The 16,104-nt window shown below is 64.5% G+C and overlaps 4 protein-coding genes across 4 annotated transcripts in view; all 4 read left to right on the top strand.

Moving 5' to 3' along the window:
• EMIHUDRAFT_470399 (hypothetical protein) lies at positions 1-2,158 on the top strand. The gene is made up of 5 exons (XM_005768991.1): positions 1-181; positions 265-538; positions 612-652; positions 807-869; positions 1,582-2,158. The coding sequence occupies exons 1-5, from the start codon at positions 173-175 to the stop codon at positions 2,020-2,022; spliced, it is 828 nt and encodes a 275-aa protein (XP_005769048.1). The 5' UTR covers positions 1-172; the 3' UTR covers positions 2,023-2,158.
• A 1,338-nt stretch (positions 2,159-3,496) lies between these two features.
• On the top strand, positions 3,497-6,409 carry EMIHUDRAFT_118937 (hypothetical protein; the record flags this gene model as incomplete). Its single annotated transcript, XM_005768990.1, has 2 exons — positions 3,497-3,560; positions 5,289-6,409. 2 exons carry the CDS (start codon positions 3,497-3,499, stop codon positions 6,407-6,409), a joined length of 1,185 nt encoding a protein of 394 aa, XP_005769047.1.
• A 3,735-nt stretch (positions 6,410-10,144) lies between these two features.
• Positions 10,145-10,560, top strand: EMIHUDRAFT_75990 (hypothetical protein; the record flags this gene model as incomplete). The annotated part of the gene is made up of 3 exons (XM_005768989.1): positions 10,145-10,272; positions 10,385-10,457; positions 10,528-10,560. Coding segments are annotated over 3 exons (234 nt in total), but the record flags the coding sequence as incomplete, so codon positions are not given.
• A 3,595-nt stretch (positions 10,561-14,155) lies between these two features.
• The window catches only part of EMIHUDRAFT_370297 (hypothetical protein), a 3,709-nt gene continuing 1,760 nt past the window's right edge, over positions 14,156-16,104 (top strand). The window contains exons 1-6 of the mRNA XM_005768988.1: positions 14,156-14,508; positions 14,672-14,704; positions 14,772-14,831; positions 14,905-14,945; positions 15,558-15,597; positions 15,682-15,765. Of these exons, the coding sequence (XP_005769045.1) occupies positions 14,227-14,508; positions 14,672-14,704; positions 14,772-14,831; positions 14,905-14,945; positions 15,558-15,597; positions 15,682-15,765 (540 nt within the window). The 5' untranslated portion in view covers positions 14,156-14,226. The remainder of the gene's footprint in view (positions 14,509-14,671; positions 14,705-14,771; positions 14,832-14,904; positions 14,946-15,557; positions 15,598-15,681; positions 15,766-16,104) is intronic.

Genomic DNA, 16,104 nt, shown 5'->3' with positions numbered 1-16,104 from the left:
CGCCTCGGCTGGCGAGACGCCGCTCGCGGAGTGGTTCTGGCAGATCGGCAAAGGCGCGTCGCGCGCCTGGTCGCGCTACGCTCCCCACCAAGAGGCTCTGATCGAGCGCGCCTACCAGCTGGCGGAGGAGAGGGTGCGGCTCGACGGCGAGCGGGTGCTCGACTTGCGGCAGATGAAGCAGGTGAACCTCTAACCCTAACCCTGACCCTCACCCTCACCCTCACCCTAGCCCTAACCCTCACCCTAACCCTAACCCTGGCCCAGGTGCGCGACGACGGCCCCGGCCGCTCCCGCCCTGTGCGGCGCGAGCCGCCTGCAGCGCCATACTCGACTCGTCCGACGAAGCGGAGGCGGGACGCGCGGGGGGCGACGGGCGGCGGCGAGGGCGGCGGCGGCGAGGGCGGCGGCGGCGAGGGCGGCGGCGGCGAGGGTGGCGGCGTGGCGACCGTGCGCGTTCTTCCCAATCTCTCCCCCGCCAAGCGCGCCACCGTCCGCGTCGTGGTGTTGCGGCGCGACAGTGGCGTCGTGCTGACGGCTGGCGAGAGAGTGGCGTCGTGCTGTCGAGCCAGTGAGAGAGCCAGTCACAGCGAGTCGCTCCTGCCTGACTCCAGGCTCGGGCTGCCTCGTCTCGCGCGACGGCCACGTGCTCACGGCGGCGCACCTAGAAAGAAAGAAAGAAAGAAAGAGAACAGGCAGCCCAAGGGAGGGAGGGGAGGACGGCACGCCGCCACCACACAGGGAGTTTAAGGAGAGGAGTGTGGTGCGCTAGCCGTCGCCCACCCTAGGGAGTCTGCCTCTTCCTATAGGCGGCACACCTCTTTGTGAGCGCGCGGTCGGGCGCGCTCTTCCATGGCTTTGCGCCGAGCGAGGTGTTAGTCGCGGTGGGCGTGTATGTCGATGACGCGGCGCCGTCGCGCTGGGCCCACGTGCCACGATCATTGTGCATGTCACATGTCTGTGAGTTGTCTGTGGCGCCCGAGCAGGCGCCGTCGCGCTGGGCGTACTGGGCGGAGCTGCAGACGCCGCTCGAGCGGCTGGTCGAGACATAGCTGAGATACAGCCGAGATACAGCCGAGATACAGCCGAGATACAGCCGAGATGCAGACGAGATGCAGACGAGATGTAGACGAGATGTGCCAAGAGATCGCCGAGGTACAACCGAGGTACAGCTGCAGCCGCTCGAGCGATGCCGTCCCACGCGTTGAGCTCTCGGCCGCTCGAGCGTGGTCGAGCGAGTGCAAGAAGGCTGGGGCAGAGAAGACGCGGCTGCTCGACAGGTCGAGAGGGACGAGAGGCGGCGGCTGCTCGATCTCGCCGTGATCCGGCTGCGAGGCGAGCTCACGATGACGCCCGAATCGTTCGTCGGCGTCGCTGCAAGGTACGCGATCGCTTCCGAGGCGACCGAGGCGCTGCCTCCGTTCCGCAGCGCGCTGAGGCTCGGAACGCCCTCCGCCGTGACAAGCGGCAGCGCTGTAGCCGAGAGGTGGCCGAGATGCAGCCGCCTTCCTCGCCGGTCCTTCTCGGCGCCCTCCCGGACCCTTCTCGGAACCTTCCCGACCTTTCCCGGAGCCGTCCCTGCAGGCAGCGCGCTGCTCTGCTCGGAACCCCTCTCGGACCCTTCCCGGAACTGTCCCCGCAGGCAGCGCGCTGCTCGTGCTCGGTTGGCCGTCGCCGCACGGCCAGACGTCCATCTTCGTCGACAGCACCCATGAGTGCCTCTCCCGCGAGGGGCAGCTGCTGCACACGCGCGCCTTCATCCACGCGGGATCGAGCGGCGGGCCGGCGCTCACGCCCTCGCTGCACGTCGTCGGCGTGGTGAGCCACAACCCGCGCTCGTCCGACGACACCATCCGCCCGCCAGAGGCGGGCGGCGAGGTGCACTACCTCGCGTGCATCCGCTCGACCGAGCGCATCGGGCTGATCGCGCCCGCCGCCACCGACCTCATCAGCTGCCGCCGCGCCCCCGCCGTCCTGCCACCGCCGCCGCCGGCCGCTGTGCCATCGCTCCCAAAACTAGCGTGAGGGTTGCCAGTGTTTGGCGAGGAGTATATGTGCTGCGAAGTTTCGTGTGGCAAAAATTGCGTGCTCGACACCCGCGGATTGTAGTTTGTGTGCCGTCTCTCGATCTCGTGTGCCGCACCGCGCACGCGCCGCAGTGACACGTAGGCGACGGAGACGCGCTCGCCAAGTTTCCCGCCAGAGGATGCTCGCAACCCCCCACAGGGCTCCGAGCCACTGGTGTGGCACCTTCTTGTCGTCGGCGTGTCCCTATCACGACGAGGGCCGCCGCTACTCGTGCCATCTCGCGCATGCGGCACAGGCGGCCCATAATGCCTCACCGTACGCCAAATGCCTCCCCATTGAACGCCTGTGCCGCAGATGCAAACATGGTAGCACTGTGTGACTGTGCACCGGCAAGGCGACGGACTTAAGCACTCATCGGCGCAGGCACCGACGCGTGCTCGACGCTCGCCATACGTCTTCTTGCCGCGAATCTTCTTCTGATAAAAGTGGAGAATATTTGCGCTTGCTAAGAGCGAGGCAACATCCTTCCTGGCAAATTAGTTTTTCACCTTGCCAACCGCAGTCCAAGTGCTCCAAGGCCAAGGACCGATATATAGGTAGTGGAGGTAGTCGTCTCAGTATAGTGACCTGTCCGCGTCGTGGGGGCGGTCCTGTCTGAGTTAGGGGGGGCGGGGGCGGGGGAGAAGGAGAGGAGAGTCGTTGAGCCTTGGCACCAGCCGGGCAGTTGGTTTGGCCTTGGCACATCAGCCGGGTGTGATGTTGATCTGAGGGAGGGTGTAGAGGATGTAGAGTGTAGAGCGCTGTAGAGCTGTAGAGCTGTAGAGCGCTGTAGAGCTGTAGAGCTCTACATCCGCCGCGTGACTGCCTGCGTTGTAGAGCGATGTAGAGGCGCTCTACAACGTGAAATCTCTACAACAAACTCTACATCATGTGCTTATCACAGTAGCCCGAGGACGGGGGGGGGGCGGGCCTCACCCGGGACTCACCCCGAGACCCCACCCCGGGACGCGCCGGCTGCGGGTGAGGCCCCACCCCCGGGGCAGTGAGGGGCAGGGGCGGGGCGGAGCTCCTCAGAGTGAGGCGCCCCGGGTGCCCCCACCCCCCGACCCGCCCATTCAGCTTTGCTCTTTCGTCCGGAGCGCGCCTTTCAGGGGGTAGAATTCTTAATCTTTTAGGCGTGGCGCTGGTGGGCCGGGGGCGCGCGGTAGCCGGTAGGCGTAGGTACGGGGCCGCGTGCGCGTGGGCTGTGGCCCGCCCGTGGTGCCCCTGCGCCCTGGCTGGGTCGGTCGGGCAGCGAGCTACCCCCCCGGGACAGCGCATCGCGAGTGAGGCCCCGGGGTGGGGCAGGTGAGGGAGGGGGCGGGGACGGCCGGGCCCCGGTGAGCCCCGGGTGAGGCCCGCCCCCCCCCCGTCCTCGGGCTACTGTGATTGGCACATCATAAGCGCGAACGAGGCACGGTCGCTCTCCGACATGAGGCGCGTTGCACTTGCCAGTGCTGCCCTGGCCTTCTGTCTGCCCGCCCAATGGGTGGGAGGTGCCTCTGCTGCTGTGGCATGCCTCACGGCTGCGACTGGCCGGCGCCTCGGCGCGTCAGCTCGGCTCGGCGTAGCGATAGTGGCCAGCGCAACTCGCCTGGACTCAACGCTCAGCCAGGAGCTCCCGCACGCGCTGGCGCGAGTCATGGCGCAGACAACGCGTCTGAATGCTCGCCTCGCCTCGCGCAAATGCGACCGTCCTCGCAGCCGACAGTCCACCGCCTGAAGCACAGCGACGAATGCGGCACCGGCGACGCATGGCAGGCTGGTCATGACGCAGTTGTAGGGTGTTGTGTGTCGTCAGAGTGACTCTCTGTGTGTCAGGGATAGTCAGGGCCGTCCATCAGAGCTCCAGTAAGCTCGGAGACACCCCATTAGCGCGGCTCGACCTCTTTGAGTCACTGCCTTCCCGGCGGTTTGGCTGTAGAGCCTCTACAACAAACTCTACAGCAAAATCGCGCTCTACATCGCTCTACATCTGCATCGCTCTGTCCCGCGCCGGATGTAGAGCTCTACAGCTCTACAGCGCTCTACATCCCTACAGCTCTACAGCGCTCTACACTCTACATCCTCTACACCCTCCCTCAGATGTTGATTTGGCCTTGGCACCAGCCAGCCCTGGCAGGGGCACGCGGGACATGCACAAGCGCCAAAGGGGCGCAGCGTCGACCTCACCCGTCGGCGCAGGTGGGGGGACGGGAGTTCCGTCGGGTTCCCCTGCGCGAGCGCGAGAGTAACCCCGAGAGGGCCAAGATGAGCGGTGCGCGCAGGGGTCGGCGTGGAGGGCGATGAACAAGCCGCGCGGGGCGCCGCCTCACCGTCGCGGGCTCACCGCCTCAAAGTGGCGCAGGGTGAGGCGGCGCTCCGAGCGAGTACGTGAGCCCCGTGACTCCAACCAGGCCCTTCCTTTTTTTTAGCAGGGGTGCCGCTGTGCGGCGCGCGCGCAGAGACTGGCCGCGTGCGTGCCGCGCGCGGCGGTGTCGAAGCAACTCCTCGACAGAGCAGCGCCTCCACATGGCACTTCCCCTCTGCGTCCGTGTACTGGCCCTTGACAGCCTCGACCGTCCCGGTCCCCGTCCGCGGGTCCCACATCCCCACCCTTCCGCCCCTGTCCCCGCCCTCCACGCCCAAAACCGTCTCGCGGGCGCGTGGCAGCGTATTGCCGCAAGCGACGAACGCCCCCATGCGCCCCACCCCCGAGGGGTCCGACGGCACGGCGATGCAGGGCAAGTCCCCACCCAATCACGCCCTGGTAAATGTACAAGTCCGTCCTCGTAGTGCAGTAGTGCTGTGCTCGCAGTGAAACTCGTGCTCCACCGCGCCGCGCCCCATGCACTTTTTGAATGCCGTGGGGCTCCTGCCCAGTGTCTGTCCGGGTGTGGAGGCGCGGCGGGACATCGCGAGAAAAAAATCGCGCGCGGCTTTTCTCGCCTCTCGCAGAGAACGCGCTGGGGCCGGGACACTCAAGCGGAGAGACGAACAACGCGCTCTGCTCCCCGGCCCTCCCCCCCGGCCCACCACGGGACACCCGCCGCCGGCAGTCCGCATCCGACGAGCCTCGACTCGATACGCGGCGCGGCCACTTTCCGCCCTTCACTTACCCGAACCCAGCCTGGCGCCGGCGCCGGCGGCCAGTGAGGCGCGAAGGCGGCTCGCCTGGCTGAGCTCTGCAGTCGAGGCCATGTGCGAGCTCGTACGGCCGGACAGTCGGGCTGCCTGCGATTTAGGGCGAACTTTCGGGTGCGTCCTGGGCGACAATGCGTCTGCTCGGCGGCCCTACGTGTGGGTCGCCAAGAGCTGCCGCGGGCTCTTCCGCCTCACTCACAACACAGTTACCTGTGACATCGCCTGCGGCGACTACCGCACGACAGGCCAGCGCTGCGAGGCGACGGAGCGCAGTTGCGGCCGAAGCTGCAGCTTGCCTCGGCCACTTACCTCGCCCCTCACGAGCAGCAGCCGGGATTGCCACGGCCCCAATCTCGTGCTCCCACGGGTCGCAGCCCCTGTGAGCCTGCCCTCCCTGCGGTGCCAGTACTCCCTCTCGCGGTTTGCGCTCTCCACCGAGGCCCCCGCCTGCGCGACGGTCGATGCCCTCGTCAATGCGACCGCAACGGGCCGGTACGACAGCGACGGGCGGTTTGTCACCGACTGTACGATCCCAACCTACGCTTCCCTGCCGCGCGGCGGTCGGTGCGTGCACATCATGGGCGACTCCTACACGCGACACATGCTGCAGACCGTCTCGATGGTCTTGAAGGACAACTTTGTGAGCGGCGGCTTTGAGCGGCCGAACGCGAACTGCCTCTGCGATGGCCAGTTTAGCGAGCTCGAGCCGTGCCGGCGCAACGTCTCGTTCCCCTTTCCGTGCACATCGGTAGAGTACGACTCTCGCCTCACGTGCAGAAGCCGTCGGTGTTCGAACGCGGTCCGAACCAGACGCGGCGGCGAGGCAGCCTTCGTGTGGCTCCAGGGCGGTTTGCACTACCTGCAGGGGCCGTTACCTCGCTCCGGCCGTCCCTCCCTGCGGGCGCCAGTCAAATCGTTTCTCGCCGCCATTCGGACCACGGCTCACCGACATGTGCACGCGAACGATCGCTTCTTCGTGTCCGGCCTTCACTTCCAGACGCCCGCTGCTGACAGAGTCTTCCCGCACCAGCGACGTGCGCTGGCGCAGGAGTTCAACCGGCAGGCCCGGCGAGTCACCGAGGAGGTGGGCGGCAGGTTTGTCGACTTCTCGACGGTCGCCGACGGCGACGAGGCTCGCGGGACGTCCGACGGTGTGCACTACTTGACGTCGGCCAATCTAGTGAAGGCGCGCATCTTCCTCGCGCTGCTGCACATGACGTGATCGTCGTGCCGCCAAGCCCGAGCAGACGTGTGACAGATAGACGCAGGTTTGTGACGCGCTATTTACGGTTCCCAGTTGTCTTCGAAATCGGCACACCTGGGTTAAGGCGTCCATGCCATCCACTTTTACACTCTTCAACCGACCGACCCCCACAAGGCTAGTTCCAAATTTCACTCTGACACGCTAATCTTGTCTTAGGGGACCCCTAGGCTTAAAAGGGTGGGCCCTGGGGCGCCTGCGGCTTAAACGGCTTAAAACTTGCCTAGGCAAGTTTTAAGAGCTGCTGGGCCGCCGATTCCTTAAACGGTCTTAAACGGTCAAACGACTCGGCAGCCTCCCCGCGCCCTTAAACGCGATCACACCATGAATGGTCTATACTCAAAACTTGCCGACGGGCGGCGAAAGCTCTTCGCTCGGCCCCGAGAGCGCTTCGCTCTCTGCCGCCCGCCCGCCCGCTCGCTCGCCCGCCCGCCCGCCAGCCTCCCCGCGCTTAAACGCTCTAAATGGCTCAAATGGCTCAGGTTGGGCGCGGTGTGCGATTCTCTTAAATGGTCTCTTAAATGGGAGTGGCAGCATGGGCCCAATCTCTTAAACGCACCGAGGCGGCTCTGGAGCCGCCAATCTCTTAAAAGGTCTTAAAAAAATCCGGCCCTCAGAACCCTAGGGGTCCCCTAAGAATCTTGTGAAAACGTCTCCAGGCTAGTTCCATTTCACTCTGACACGCTGATCTTGAAAACGTCCAACGGAGCTCCGTGTTGCTCCCAGCGCCCTCCCCCGCGCTCCCTGCGGCCATGGCCGATGATGGTGCCTCAAAGTCAGCCTTCGGAGGCTGTCGTGGGGTCGAGCCGGCAGTAGCCGTGACATGTGGTTCCACCACCCCTCGTAGGCTCTGCCTCTGACCGCCACCGTTCCCAGGCTGCCTAATGGGATGGAAAGGAAGGCTGGACGAGCGTATAGAAGCGTGCTCGACCTCGTCGTGGCAACCTGCACGGCAGCGCTGGCAGGCGCGATGAGCGTCGTGCCCCAAGACGGGTCGCAGGCGTCGTACCGAGCGTGTCGAGACCGTGTCCTGATGTGATCTGCACGGGTGAGTCACGTCGGCGTCAAAGGAGCGACGTGCGACCTGTCAGAGCTTGATCTCCGATCTCAGCGGCGTCGAGTCGTCTCCGGCGCGCGACAAAGGTACATCCCCAGGACGCGCAGAGGCAGCTGCGATCCAGCCGAGTGGACGGCGTCACACCGCGCCACCTGCTGTGTGACGCCGTCCACTCGGCGGGGTCGCAGCTGCCTCTGGAAGGCACCGAGAGGTACACTAGTGCGCAAATGGTCAAAATCAAGGTTTTGGTCGAAATCAAGTTTTGTAACGCTGCACGGCGTCAGAGTTGCAGGCGCAGGGCGGGCCGGACGCCGAGGCCATCCGGAGGATAGTGCGGCTGGAAGGGGCTCGCCCGATGGCGCTTTCACACACACACACACACACACACACACACACACACACACACACACACACACACACACACACACACACACACACACACACACACACACACACACTCGGAGCAGCAGCTAGGTAGGTAGGTAGAAAGGTGAAGAACAGCCAGGCTCGGACTGGACACCAACGCGGTATGGGTGGACGCGGGACAGATGATGACGACACGCACGAGCGACACACAGACACAAACAAGCTCACAAGACACACAGCCAGCTGGCTGCCACACACCCTGAGTTGGCGTACACATAACTCAGGACCACATTCCTCCTGTCGCCCCCCCCAGCACTCCAAGGCAGCTCTTCTTCACGGGCTTGGAATTTCTCCCAGCGTCACCCTGGCGGCGGCAAAGGAGCACGACAGGCTGATTGCAGACAGCCTGTACGAGCTTGTCGGCGGCGCGCGAGTCGGGCGCGATGATGACCGGTGGGTGCGGGCGCTCAAGCAGGCGCGTCTGCCAGTCAATATGGGCGGCATGGGCTTGACTAGCGCCGAGGACATTCGCGGCGCGGCGTGGGTTGGTACGTGGGCTCTCGTCACGCGGCCGATCCGCGAGCTACACAGGCCCTTCGCCGATCTCGACGTCTCGACCGCGCCCGGAGAGTGTTTCGACGAGCTGCGAGAGGCGCACACGCAGCTCGTCAGCAACCACGACCTCACCGACAAGTGCCAGCGGAGCTGGCGGACGCAGGTCGTGTGCCGGGAGGTGGTGAGCCCGGGCACTGCGACCAACGAGGCGAAGGCGGAGCCGAGGTTCCGCTTCTTTCCGCACGGGCTGACGCCGGCTGCGGAGCTGCTTCCCCTGGCCCAGTTCTCGTCCACCAACGAGTACCTGTACCAAGCGCAGCGACGGTACACCTCTGGCGTGCACCACTCTAACTGGCTCGCCCTTGCCGAAGAGCTTACCAACGAGGCGCTTCGCAGTGGCGGCCGCAAGGCACCCTCCAAAGGCAACAAGGTCGGAAGACGCAAGAACCACAAATGCTGGCGAGAGGCGATCCGTTTTGTCGCCGTCAGCCAACCAGGGGCCGGCGCCTTCCTCAACGCCGTCCCCATGCGTGATGATATGAAGATGGAGTCCTGGGCGATGCGCGTCACCGTTCAGCGCCGCCTTGGGCTCCCCCTTGATGTCGCCTGCCAGGCGGTGGAGGCAGGCAAGAGGGCACCCAGCGGCCAGCTACACGACGTCCTTGGCGACGCCGCGATGGTTAACCCTCGGTCAAAGCATGCTACGAGACACAAATTCCTACTCAAACGTTTGATCAAATGCCTCCGCTCGGCGTGGGGCATGATCATCGAGATGGAGCCGACTGCACACCTCAGTTACAGTAATCCAAAACAACCTGACGTGGCGGCGGCAAACATCGGCAGGGGGCACAGGCGCCTTGTTGCCGATTTGAAGCTCACGAGCTCGCTTGCGAGCCAGGGCAAGGACACGGCCGGCGACGGAGAGCTCGGCTGGAAGGGGGCCTATGTACGTTTTGGCAACACGGAGACCGGGATGCTCAAGTTGGTCAAAGGGCGCGGCAAGTGGTCTCCGTCGGGAGCGACGGCAGCGGCGGTGGCGGGGGAGGAGGAGGAGGCCGAGGAGGAGGGGGAGGAGGGGGAGGAGGAGGATGCCCCCAACGGAAAGCTCCAGCAGCTGGATGGCGATTACCGCTTTGCGCGGGAGCAGGATTGCGATCTACGTTTGTTTGATTTTGAGGCTTTCGGAGGCTTTGGAAAGGAGGTTCGCAGCACCCTGAGGGAGGCGGCGAACCAGCTGAGCAACAAACTTTCGCACGCTCAGCACCTGGACGAGGTCACATGGACCACCAAGAACTGGCACGGGCTGCAGATGCAGCGCTTGTCTGTCGTCCTCCACACCGCCGTGGCGTGGCAGACGGTGAACGAGCTAGCGTGCGGGGAGAGCGACATTGTGCATGGTGCGGAGTGCATTGCCGTTCTTAACGGAGTCGCTTAGGCGGCTCCGGTGGTGAGCCGGTGTGTGTGCCAGTCCGCGCTACTCCGCGCCCTTGTCGTGCCAGTGTGCTGTGAGAGAGGCTTGTATCCCAAGAATTCTTTTTAGCCTGTGTCGAACCTGTGTGATTTTATTGTTGAATTCTTTTTTGCCTGTCCCGTTCGTCGTGTGTGGTGCAGCGCTTCGCCTCGATGGCCAGCGCTGTGCTGCCGCTCGGTGTGCCCCGCGCCGCCGCACGCGCCCCCGCGCCCCGCCGCCGCACCCTCACAGCGCGGCGCCCTGGCGCGCAGAGCTGATCGACAAATGCATCGGCTCGAGAATATGGATCGTGATGCGTGGCGACAAAGAGCTGGTCGGCACCTTGAGAGGGTTCGACGACTACGTGAACATGGTCTTGGACGACGTGACCGAATAGTGCGCCGCCGCCCCCGGCCCAGCCACGCGCGCCGCGCCCGCGAGCCGTGTGCTCGCGGCGCGTCACATATCACCACGCGCACGCTGATTGCTCGCGCCCCCTCTGTTGCAGTGAGATCACCCCCGAGGGTAAGCGCGTGACGAAGCTCGACCAGATCCTCCTCAACGGCAACAACGTCGCCCTGGTGTGCGGCCACACCCTCTCCCTACCTGCTGGCGAGCCCGCGCCCATCGACCCGCCCTGTGCGCTCGCAGTTGGTGCCGGGAGGCAGCCCAAACTACGACTAGGCTTCGGTGCTGTCTGTGGTGCTCGGGACCGTGAAGAGGTGCTCCGCCTCTCGCCACGCTCGGGACTCGACGGCACTGCTCGACTCGAAAATCATGATACAGTCTCGCATTCCACCTACGTTTTCGGCTGGGCGATCGTGGCAGCCATGGGGGGGCAGCCGGTTCACCTGCGTATTCTTGCCCGCGCGCGCAAAACTTTTTGATGGGATCCCAGTGTCACAGTGGTCAGTGTCAACAGACACCCGGCGGGCGCACGTCCACACACACTGTCATTAATACATTGGCTAGTGACTTGTTGCAAAAAGTCTGTGGTGCAAAACCCGCCAAATACTACCAAAAACGATGTCACGGCCAGCTCGGCACTATCTACTCAAAAAAAGTGACGTAGAGCACCCACTTTTTAAGCGGTCCGCGCACACACAAGGTCCGCCTGCGTGCGCCGCCAGCTTCTCAGGGCCATCGCGCGAAAAACGACGGAGGAGATGCATCCTAGCTGTCGCCACCGAAGGCGACTCGACGTCGCTGAGATCGGAGATCAAGCTCTGACAGGTCACACGTCGCTCCTTTGACGCCGACGTGACTCACCCGTGCAGAGCGCATCAGGACACGGTCTCGACGCGCTCGGTACGACGCCTGCGACCCGTCTCGGGTCAGGTGGCACGACGCTCATCGCGCCCGCCAGCGCTGCCATGCAGGCTGCCACGACGAGGTCGAGCACGCTTCTATACGCTCGCCCAGCCTCCCTTTCCATCCCATTAGGCAGCCTGGGAACGGTGGCGGTCAGAGGCAAAGCCTGCGAGGGGTGGTGGAACCACATGTCACGGCCACCGCCGGCTCGACCCCACGATAGCCTCCGGAGGCTGACTTTGAGGCACCATCATCGGACGACGTCGACGAGTTGGTTCGCTCTCGCGGTAGCCAGGTAGCCCCCCATACTAGTAGCACCAGCCATGGCCTCAGGGAGCGCGGGCGAGGGCGCTGGGAGCAACACGGACAAAAAAACATCAAAAGTGGTCATTATGACACCACCCGTATTTGCAACTAGTCTAGTTCCATTTCACTGTGGTTGCAGCTCGCGTTACAGTGTGTGTACAAAACCTTGATTTGTGACCATTTGCGCCATTTGGAACATCTCCAGGACGCGCAGAGGCAGCTGCGACCCCGCCGAGCGGACGGCGGTACTCGGCAGGTGGTGCGGAGTACCGCCGTCCACTCAGCGGGGTCGCAGCTGCCCGTCTCGTGCGCGTCCTGGGGAGATGTTCCAAATTGTCGCCGCCGCGGCCGGAGACGACTCGACGCCGCTGAGATCGGAGATCAAGCTCTGACAGGTCGCACGTCGCTCCTTTGACGCCGACGTGACTTGCCCGTGCAGACCATATCAGGACACGGTCTGGACGCGCTCGGTACGACGCCTGCGACCCGTCTTGGGTCAGGTGGCACGACGCTCATCGCGCCTGCCAGCGCTGCCGTGCAGGCTGCCACGACGAGGTCGAGCACGCTTCTATACGCTCGTCCAGCCTTCCTTTCCATCCCATTAGGCAGCCTGGGAACGGTGGCGGTCAGAGGCAAAGCCTACAAGGGGTGGTGGTGGAACCACATGTCACGGCTACTGCCGGCTCGACCCCACGACAGCCTCCGAAGGCTGACTTTGAGGCACCATCATCGGACGATGTCGACGAGTTGGGTCGCTCTCGCGGTAGCAAGATGACCTCCCATACTAGTATCATCGGCCATGGCCTCAGGAAGCGCGGGGGAGGGCGCTGGGAGCAACACAGAGCTCCGTTGGACGCGTTTTCAAGATTAGCGTGTCAGAGTGAATTGGAACTAGACTAGCGGAGAGTCAACGGACTGCGAGAGAGTCCCAGGTGGACTGGAGAGTTTCAAATAAATAAATAAATAACAAGGACACCTCTACTAGGAGATGGGTAAAAAGGAACAGGTCCCCGCCCTGCGGTCTTTGTGCAGGGTTTTTGTGGGTGTGGTCGGCGACTAGCCGGGGTCGTCCTCCCGATGGGGGACTAGCACTAGCCGTCTTCCACATGGTCCCTCGGGTCCCTGCTGCTCCTAATCTCGTCGTACATCCTCCTGCTGATCTCAGCAACATCCTGCTCCCTCCCTCGTCTCGCCCTGCGCGTCTGCTCCGCCTCCCCGTCGTCTGCCCTGCGTCGTCTGGTGACGGGTCCTCCGTAGTCGGTCGAGGTCGCCGCCCTCCTCGTGCCTCTTCCCAACGTTTCCTCGGCGGCCGATGCCGTCTGCTCCGACTCCGCCGTCCCCGGGTCTGCCCTGCCCTCGTCTGCGCTAGCTTCTGTTTCGTCATCACCGATGTCCGTCCTCTTCTTTCTCCTCTTCTTGTATGCTTTGTACATCGCGTCGATTCCTTTTCGCGTGAGCACCAGCCTGAAGCCCGCCCAGCAGCTGAACCGCTCCCTAAGTCGAAGGAGCATCATCAGTCTCACCCACTTCGCTCGCTGCCCACCGTCTCCGCTCCCTCCCGCTTGAGCCGCCGTCGCGGCCCTCGTTCGTCCCACTGGCTGCTGGCCTGTCTGCACGTTACCTCCGTTATCCCTCCTCCTCCGCGACTCCCTCAAGGCCGGCCGAGCCTCCTTCCACCCAGTGAAGAGCTTCCTCAGCCACTCGATGTGTTCCTCTCTCTTCATTATGCGCGCCGTAGCCTCATCATTGAGCTGGATCCACCTCTGCACCGCTCCCGTCGCCGCCTCGGCCACGACTTGCAAGTTCCTCGTGACCCCGGCGCCAAGGTCCCTCCGGCTCTTCTCCGAGAGATCATCTACCAGCGCCGGCAACACCCCCCCGACGGCTGGGGCTAGTGCATCGTACCCGTCCTCATCCAGCACCCTATAGCGTGAGCCCTTCAGCGCAGCGACATGCGCTTTCCTCAGCGTCTTCAGCGTATCCTTGGAGTCGGGTGCCGCCTGGGCTACTTTGCTGATCGCCGTCCCCGTCTGCGCTCGCGCTACTCTGAGGAACCATCTGGCCTGCTCCCTATTCCCCAGTGGAGAGTTTCAGTGTTTCACCCGCTTGCTTTTTTTTAGGTGGGGAGTCTCCCCCGCTGGTCTCCTCCTTCCCATTTTTTCTTTTCTTTTGAGAGCAGGACGCCGGGTTTGTCTTGTATGTGCATGTCGGGCCTGGGTGTGTGCGAGGGGCGGAAGGGGCGGGGGCGTGCGGGGCAGAGGCCCAACGTCGGGCGGCCTGTCGGGGTCCGGAGGATTCGAGGCGGGAACGAGGAGGGGAGAATGGGCGGTCGGCGTCGGGGTAGAGCAACAGGTGCGTACGGGGTAGCCGTCACTCTCCTGCCTCAAAAGGGCGGGGCTGTCCCGGAAAGTGAGAAACGCCGGGCAGCGTGGCGCATTACTGAACCCTCCCATACGTGCTCGTACTCCTCCTTTGCTGTCCCATCTCCTCATCTCTTTCCCGCCTGGGCGGGGCGGTGGGCGGGCGCGCGGTGCGGCGTGGCGTGTGAGTGTGTGCGACTGCAACGACGGACCGCTCGCAAGAGACCATTGGGTTTGTACTTTTAACAACGAAGGCGCTCTCAAAAAAAGAAAAAACAAAGCCGGCACGCACCGCTCGACCACTCGACAGAGCGCGCGCCGCCGCTGCCGTGCCGCTGCCGCAGCGCAAGAGTCCCAGCTCGCAAGCTCAGCCATGGGAAAGATGAAGAACATGGACAAGCCGTGGGAGGACGACAGCGTCGACCACTGGAAGCCCGAGGCGTTTGCGCAGGGCGACATGGCCGGCCCGCTCTTGGAGGAGTCGTCGTTTGCGGTGCTCTTTCCGGCGTACCGTGAAAAGTACCTGCGCGAGGTGTGGCCGCAGGTCACCTCGGCGCTCAAGGAGCAGGGCGTCGCGTGCCAGCTCGACCTCATCGAGGGCTCGATGACCGTCTCCACCACGCGCAAGACTTGGGACCCGTACATCATCCTCAAGGCGAGGCTCTCTCTCACCTCGTCCCGCCGCTCTCTCCTCCCTGCCGCCCCTCTCCCCGCGACCGGCTCTCGCTGCACCGCCCCGCTCGCCGCTCGCCTGGCCGCACAGCTGCCGCCCTCCCGGCGGCCGAGCACACCCCACACCGGCTCACGGCCGCCAACAGGCGAGGGATCTCATCAAGCTGCTCGCGCGGTCGGTGCACCTGCAGCAGGCGCTCGCCCACCGAGTCCCAGCTCGAGGTGTGAAGAGACGCTGTTCACAAGGTCCACCTGCAGCAGGCGCTCAAGGCGCTGCAGGACGACGTCTTTAGCGACGTCATCAAGGAGAGGGCGGCCTCTGTTGCAGCTGCACCTGTGCGCAGCGTCTCTTCACACCTCGAGCTGTGAATACCTCAAGGTGGGCGGCCTCTGCTCAAACAAGGAGCGATTCGTCAAGCGGTGCGGCGCCGCTCTCTGTTGCGTACTCTGTTGCATCCTCTGCAACACACTCTGTCGGCACACACTCGGCACACACAAAAACACAACCCCGGGACCCACCGACGCACAAGCACAGACAGTCGAGAAGGGAGAGACAGCAACGACAGTCAGAAGCCAGCGCTGGGTACCAGGAAGGCGAATGCGATGACGGCCTCTAGTGCGAGCTCACTCTGCACACACTCTGTGCATGTCAAGCGGTGCGGCCGCCGCCTCCGCCGCCCTCGCTTCCGCCGCCTCCGCCGCCCTCGCTTCCGCCCTCGCTTCCGCCGCCTCCGCCGCCCTCTTCCGCCGCCTCCGCCGCCCTCGCTTCCGCCGCCTCCGCCGCCCTCTTCCGCCGCCTCCGCCGCCCTCGCTTCCGCCGTCTCCGCCGCCCTCTTCCGCCGCCTCCGCCGCCCTCGCTTCCGCCGTCTCCGCCGCCCTCTTCCGCCGCCTCCGCCGCCCTCGCTTCCGCCGTCTCCGCCGCCCTCTTCCGCCGCCTCCGCCGACCTCGCTTCCGCCGTCTCCGCCGCCCTCTTCCGCCGCTCCGCCGCCCAAGTGTCCGTTGGTGAGGCGCGCTCTTGTCGCCCCTGCCAGGCGCGACCGGCTGCTCGGCCCCAACGGCTCCACACTCAAGGCGATCGAGATCCTGCCGCGCCGCCACATGTGCATGCGACATGTCCAGGACACGTCCGTGACATGTCCGAGACATGTCGCGCAGGCGATCGAGATCCTGACGGGCTGCTACATGATGGTGCAGGGAAACACCGTCGCGGTGATGGGCCCGCACCGCGGCCTCAAGCAGGCAGCTGCCACCACATTTCCCACCATCCACCACCACCACTCCTGTCCACAATCACCTTCACCATGATCCATCACATCCTGCCCCCACCCCCACCCCCACCGACACCCCCTCGCTGCCAGCCTCCCCGTGGCTGGCGCTCGCTGCCCGCTCCGCCCTCCCTTGCCTCTGTCTCCGCTGCTCTCCCGGCTTTCGCCTTGTTCCCCGTTGCTGGGTTGTTTTTTTCTGTCCGTTTCTCTCTTTTTTCTTCTTGTCTCTGCTCTCCTGGCGCGCTTCCTCGTGTCCTGCTTTTCGTTTTGCTTTGCCTCTTTCGTTTGGGGTTTCTCTGCGCTTGCCGGTTCC

The sequence above is a fragment of the Emiliania huxleyi genome, assembly GCF_000372725.1.
Source record: "Emiliania huxleyi CCMP1516 unplaced genomic scaffold EMIHUscaffold_437, whole genome shotgun sequence".
Lineage (NCBI taxonomy): Eukaryota > Haptophyta > Isochrysidales > Noelaerhabdaceae > Emiliania > Emiliania huxleyi.
This window is presented reverse-complemented; position numbering and strand designations above follow the sequence as displayed.